Source organism: Taudactylus pleione, unplaced genomic scaffold (genome assembly GCF_031769625.1).
Source record: "Taudactylus pleione unplaced genomic scaffold, aTauple2 ptg000535l, whole genome shotgun sequence".
NCBI lineage: Eukaryota > Metazoa > Chordata > Amphibia > Anura > Myobatrachidae > Taudactylus > Taudactylus pleione.
Window position 1 is genome coordinate 10,583,149 of NW_028284937.1, and position 7,303 is coordinate 10,590,451.

General features: G+C 41.9%; 1 protein-coding gene across 1 annotated transcript; it reads right to left on the bottom strand.

Annotated features, from left to right (window-relative positions):
• Positions 1–4,500: 4,500 nt before the first annotated feature.
• Positions 4,501–7,033, bottom strand: LOC148501108 (zinc finger MYM-type protein 1-like). Its single transcript, XM_088450972.1, has 3 exons — positions 6,761–7,033; positions 6,539–6,659; positions 4,501–6,419 (listed from the first exon to the last, which is right to left on the bottom strand). The coding sequence occupies exons 1-3, from the start codon at positions 7,031–7,033 to the stop codon at positions 4,501–4,503; spliced, it is 2,313 nt and encodes a 770-aa protein (XP_088307098.1).
• Positions 7,034–7,303: the final 270 nt, after the last annotated feature.

Sequence of the window (7,303 nt, forward strand, 5' to 3'; positions counted from 1 at the left end):
CAGCACACTTTCCCCTTGAAGAAGTCCGCTGTTGACGAAACGCGTTGGGGCCTGTACCCAACCTGACTCTATCCTCCTATATACATGAAATAAGATAAGCTCTTTATGTATTTATTTATATGCTCTGTATTTATTTTTATTCATTCTCTATTGTATTAATTATCTTTTTAAATGTCATTTGTGTCCTTCTAGCTATGATTTTATGTTGGTTGTCATTATTAAAAAAAAAAATTAATATTTACTTATTCATGGTCTAGATCTATTTATATTAGACTTTAGTTACTATCATGTCTATTTAATTAGCATTCTCTTGCACATTTTTGCACCACAAAGCACTTTAAGGCTCTCTGACCTGATTACACTGTTTTCATATATATATATATATATATATATATATATATATATATATATATATATATAAACACACATACAAATATTTATATGTATGCGCACACACACACACACACATATATATATATATATATATATATATAATATACACAGGTCAGCCAGGCTGGAGTGGTAGTCGCCGGGACCATCCTGACTCCCGGGATGTGCTGCAGTGCCAGTGGACTGGTGCCTGCCTTCTGATGCCTTGTCCAATGGGCACTGGGTGACGGTGGTGGCTAATATGGAGGCAGAAGCGGAGCCGGAGTCTTGAGTTGGCACTCATGGCTTTGCTCTGCAAAGGACCATGGGAGGAGTGGCCGTGGCTGCGCATGCACTCCCGCAGCTGGGGCCATCTTCCTTGTCTCCTGTGTGCAGAAGCTCATTCTGACCTGGCTGTCACCACAGTAACCTGACTGGCTGACAGCTATGCTGCCAGATTGAAGCTGAGCTCCGATCACAGCAGTGGCACGGGGGGGAGCTGCAGAGCCGTGGAATGCCCCTAGGCACTCCAGATGCCCTAGGCATATGCTTAGAATGCCTATGCCTAGGGCCGGCCAGCATATGGATTTGTTGGTTGGTCATCAGTACACACAGGCAGATGCAAGAGATGCTGTATATCTGAACAATATATCACATCTGCCGTGCTGTGCGGCCGACGCAATATATATATAGGTGTGAACTACATGATTTGTAGATATATCGGGTGTACATACTGACTGATGGACTGAACAATATATGGTTCATCGGTTGTATAACAGAAATATCTTACAGTGTGTACCCAGCATACCCCACCTAATTTTGTATTGTCCACACCTATAGTTGATTTGATCCCACTTGCACAAAGTCACTTTCAGAATATTTTGCAGGGCAACTTTAAGTCCCCAATTCACCTGTAGTGGATGCAACTGAGGTTCTTTAATACCCCTTTACACCAAAGTCCCTGGTCTGACCCGGAATTTGAACCACTTTTCCAATCCAGATCAGACCCGGGTCAGACCCCCTTTTACACCGCGGCACCAACCCAGACACGGAGCCGGGTCAGCATTGACCCGGCTCTCCAGGGCATTTGAGCAGTGCTTCTTACACCCCCCCCCCTCCAACCCCCTTACCTTACTCCACAATGTTTGGAGGCAGGGAGGGCCGGTGGGGTGTGCTGCTCCGTTCTGGTCGGCCCGGCAGTGGACACTTGGAGATGATGTCACCTCCAAGTGCCACTGAAGCCGGCCAGTCGGGCAGCATGCGACGCGACATGGGTCATTGTGCCCGGGGTCGCGCATTTTACACTGCAGGGTAACCTGGGAACGACCCATGCTCAACCCTGCAAGCCAGTCGGGTTGGATCCCGGGGTCACTTGACCCGGGTTGATCAGTTTACACTGAAGAAAATCCCGGGTTGATGCGTGTTCACGTGTATCAACCCGGGATTTTTAAGTGGGGTATAAAAGGGGTATAATTGTGCATGAAGAAGCATGGTTACATACAGTATGCAGTTCCGGGTACGAGGTGCTAGGGGGTGCAAGAGGTGATATTTGAGTAAATGATGAGATGAAAATAGTATCCAATAGGTTCAGGAACGGCAATGGTAAATAGTAAATTGATGTGGTGAAAGTGTTACACACTAACATAAAAAGCAGTTTGAAATGTATCAAGCTATTGTAAATATTAAATATAGGTGAATAGGAGATTTCAGTTTGGCAGTAGTCCTAAAGGCCCCCATACATCAGAGATTGATTGCAGCAATCGTGCAATTTGCAATGGATTGTGTATAAAAATCTTTCCCTTTTTCAATCGATTGTGGCAATTCTGCAATCTGCAATCTGCAATCGATTGAAAAAGGGAAAGAAATTTATACACAATCCATTGCAAATTGCACGATTGCTGTAATCAATCTCTGATGTATGGGGGCCTTTAGATTTAGTTCATTCTCTTTTACAGCCCCTCTCTCTAGGGGCCTGATTCATTACAGAACTCTCAAAAAATGGCATCTGTTCAATCAAGATGGCAGTACTTTTCAGGTGCATGAAAGGGAGGGGTCATACCAAGTAGAAAAAAGGGGGGGGATAACCCCCTATTGTTCCTCACCACACTGAATAATACTTGCAACAATATATGAAGACTATATGGTAATAGAAATTCTGAGATATTAGTTGCATGCATTTGCAAATACATGGGAAGCTAACAGAGTAGGCCTTATAATTGGTATATATTACATTTGGGGTGAGCGTTTGGGTGTAGGGCCCCCGAGGCTACTCTGGCTAGGCCTCCTCAAGGCATCACCACTTAATACCACTATACAATATACTTAATATATATAGTTACTTTTCACATCACCTTTTATGTTTGTTTTTTATTCATGTCATTTTTTCACATATATTTTAACCTCTTTTTCAACACTTATTAACTACTCACACACATCTATACTTTACACAACACTCTTTTCCATTTTTCGTGTGATGCCCTGGGCTGCAGTGGCAAACGCAGGATTTCTAGAGGGGGGTTTCCAAATGCTTGATTTTAGAGTGAGTGTGGCCTGTCCATGAAGAGGGCATAATTAGCACTTATCCAGTTTTAATTACATACACAGTATATTGTGTGGCATAAGTCCAGCACATACAAGACCAGCAATCACAGTATGCCATTAGATGCGGCAGTAGGGCCTTCCTGCCTGAGCAGAATGTTTTTTTTCAGATGTGGGCACCATTCCAGAGCATTGGAGCAAGTCCAGGAGTCTGAGGGAGCAGCAGAAGAACTTAGGGCCTGATTCTGACCCGCTCGCGAGCACTGTACTTTCGCAAGCGGGTCGATGGTGCCTAAGTGCGCATGCGCACGACGGAGGGAGCTCCGTTGTGCGCATGCGCGAGGCCCGGCGAGCGACGGGGAATCCGTCGCTCGGGGTCTCGCACCAAAGAGGGCGTGCTGTCGATGGTGAGTGACAGCACGCCCCCTTTGGTGGGCGTGCCGGGGGCGTGGCTGCCAGACGGAGGCATTCCCATGGGAACGCCTACCGTCTGGGGACGGCCCCACTGACATCACTAGTGATGTCAGTGGGAGTGATTTTGGCTCTGATAGAGCCAAAATCACTCCAGGGCTTGCGGCAGCGAGACCCTACCGAAAGGGTCTCGTTGCAAGCCCGATGGTCGCAATGGTCTTGACTATCGCGACCATCATCATGGACACTCACATAAGCTGTGGGCAGTGCCAGATTAAGGTCCTCAAGGGCCTGGAGCTGAAATCTATGAAGGGCCTATTGTGTACTGTCGCAGGGGGTGTGACTACTGCTATGGGGGTGTGACCAATGATGTGGGGGCGTGGCCTGTGTCATGGGGTGTTGCTAGCATCATGGAGCATAGCTACCCACATACATTGAACCATCTTCATCACCCTCCCCTTTTTGATTATATGAAACATACACTACCTGTTCTATAAAAAATAAAAACCACAAACTATGGTTTATTAATAAAATGCAACATTTTTTATTAATAAAGTGCTTTAACAGAAACATAGCTGAAAATTGCTAGTTTTCAAATAATTAACTTTGAACAAAGTAAAAAGTGCAGAACATGAAAACATAAATAATACTAAATAAATATTAAATAAAACTAAATATGTGATCTGGATAATACTTAATATGCATATTAAATATTACATAAAATAAACTATGTGAACCATGACTGCAAAATAAGTGACCTGTGCTTTAATTAAGCTCACTGTCTCACCCCGACCTCGCAGCGTGCAAAATTACGGGTAGTGTATAAGGTAATTCTGCTCCATATTTCTAGTAATGATGACGAATTCAATCATATTACCAGAGATATTAATCGCCTATGACAAATCTGACAGACATTGGAGCGCCATACAGACTGCAATAGCAAACAGGCAGCGATCAATTGAGCCCATAAAAAAAAGTCACTGTGTAAACAATCAAACTTTAAAATTGGTAGTATTAGAAATCCAAAAGTGGTTTGTTTAATCATAAAACATTTTGGTAAAGAGCATATGTGCTTTCATATAAACCACACTTAGCTTTAAACTCTAATATTACATTTCAACTTGCACTAGATAGGTGGTAAACAACTAGACTCCAACAAACTGAGGATAAGAACAAGTATTGCTATACATGAACTTTTCTTGCTTTTCGACTGGCAAATTCTTCTATTACATTTTCCATATCAATTTCTCTTAATATTTCATTTTCAATGCATAAAAGAGAGAGCGCATTTAGGCGCTGTTGTGCCATGGAGGATCTCAGTGCATTTTTTACTCGCTTCAGTGCAGAAAAGCTGCGCTCACCACTGCAGTTGGTGACCATCAAACAAAGGTACATGCGCAGTGAAACGGCAACATTTGGGAAGTTACCAACTAATGCCTCTGTAATTAGAAATTTATACATTTTGATTTCTTGGCTCTCATGTGTATCTTTATTTGCACTGGATGAAATGTAGATATGAAACAAAGCAACAAAGTGTACTACTTCATCTGCATATTCTGGACCAAGATCTCCTGGGTATATTTCTACCAATGTACTGGCCTTAGCACGTAGGTCATCTGATGTTGAAGAGCACAGTTCTGAAAGAAATCCAAATCTGTGTTGAATGACACTGTATGCTGCTTGTCTTTGATTTAGCGATGCCAATAGCTGATCAATTATGGGAAGAAAAGTGTTCACTTTAAATTTGTCTGATGGTGAAAGTCCAGCAGCTGCATCTTCAGCACCCCCAAAGTCCCACTTTTTATTTCTTTTAATTTGTCTTCTTTGTTTGTAATCATCACAAGAGTAAAGAATTTTACTTTGGTTCTCAAACTCTGTAAACTGAGAACGGAGGCTTTCTACAAACATTTTTAAGGATTCCAAAATGTCTGCGGCTCTATTCAGATCCAGTTTTGAATCTTGAAGAAAATTACTGGTTTTATGAAACCGGCTCAGTATTGTGGACCAGAGTTGCACCATTATCCCATTTTCTAATTGGCTCATTAGAGAATAAAGTCCCTTTGCTTCCAAACATGTCTCTTCCCTTTCAGATGTGTCATTTCCCATATTGTGCAGCAGATCTTTAATAGCTGGATAGCCTTTTTTCAAGGCATTAAGGGCATCATGATGAGCAGACCAACGTGTGTCTAAAAGGCTTTTCAGTGTAGGCAATCCAAGGGGCTTGAAGACATCTGTCAGAAGATTCCACCGATGTGTTGATGTAGAAAAAAAAACATATAACTTCTGAACAAAGTCAAAAAACAAAACTGCCTCAGGGCAACATTTTACAGCACTTTGCCCGATAAGATTTAAAGAATGCCCATAGCATGGAATATATTCAGCCAGCTTGTTCTTCTGACGTATCAAGGCCTGCATACCATTGTATTTTCCACTCATATTCGATGCATTATCATATGACTGGCCCCGGCAATCTTGAATGGAAATTCCATTTTCTTCAAGAAAAAGAAAAAGGGTGTTTGCCAAGTGATCTCCAGTGGGTCCACGTACTGGAATAAACTTGGTAAAACGCTCAATGGGTCCACTTGGAAGCACATAGCGAAATATAAGCGTCAGCTGATCAGTGTGTGAAATATCGGGTGTTGAGTCCACACTTACAGAATAGTACTTAGATTTTTTTATCTCAGCTATGATCTGCCGCAATACTTGTTGGCCAATCACCTCAATAAATTCATCAAAAATGGTTGAGGACAGGTATAATACGTGTCCTCGCCCTTTGTTTGCATGCATCTGAATATGTTCAGCAAGGAAGGGATCATACTCTGCCAAAAATTCGAGACATCCTAAATAATTGCCATTGTGTACTGATCCAATGATTTCATCATTTCCACGAAAGGCAAGACCTCTTGATGACAGGAATTTGATAGCACTTAAAATTCTGCGAAGAATTTGATGCCAGTACTTTTTTTCAGACTCAAATTGAATCACCAGAGATTTGTCTACACGTTCTCCGGTCAATTTTCTTTTAATAAGTTTCTCAAGAGACTCTGCATGAGTTGCACTACTTTCATGGCGGCTTAAATCTCTGGCTGCATGTCTCCAGTCTGAATAACATCAGTTGCCAACAGTAAGGTGGCATCTGAAGAAAATAATTTACAGTGAGCACAAAAGAGTTTGAGCATTTTTGGTGAGTAGCAAAGCCAGTCACGCTGAACTTTCTCACCATTCATTTGTTGACGATAAAACAATGACTTTGTACAATGTCGTGCAAAATGTTCACCAGGAAATATTTTTCTGGTATTCGTAAAATCACTGTCCAGGAAGTGGCAATCAGCGACTCCCTTCTGACAAAAAAATTCGCGCAAAGTTTCCGAAACTTTCCACTCTCCTACATCATTTGAAAAAGAAGTGTTTTTTGATTGTTCAACCACAATTTCTGAGTCACCTTCAACGATTCCCTGGTCACATTTTGGATATCTATTATATCTGCATGATCACTGGATGCACTGGGACTGGTTTCACTTGTACCAGCTTCACTTGCACCAACTGTAAAGTCTCTGACAGTGGATGTACTTGGACTGACTACAGAGGAACTGGCTGCACTTTTTACAGAACAAAAGTCTGTAATTTGTTTGGTCTTAGCCAATACTTTCTCTAGGTGTTTCTTTTCCTCTTTCTTAGCTTTTATTTTATCCCAGCCACTCTGTTGTTTCTTCATGTTAACCTGAATGAAAAATAAAATGTCACTCGTAACATAGTTGTTTCTCTATCTTATTCAACACCCCGCTAACATTTAACTGTATAAAACACATTGGAGCTGATTCTGAATTGGACAGATCTCTGTACGGATTAGAATAGCAAGTTTTAGCATACAGCGCATGTGCAGATATGAATTTATGAATTTTGTCATTTTTCCGTCCTACCCTGAAGGGCCAGATATGGGCAGTGACAATGTTCTGTCTCGTCAGAGTATAGCTAGAAGCCTGTG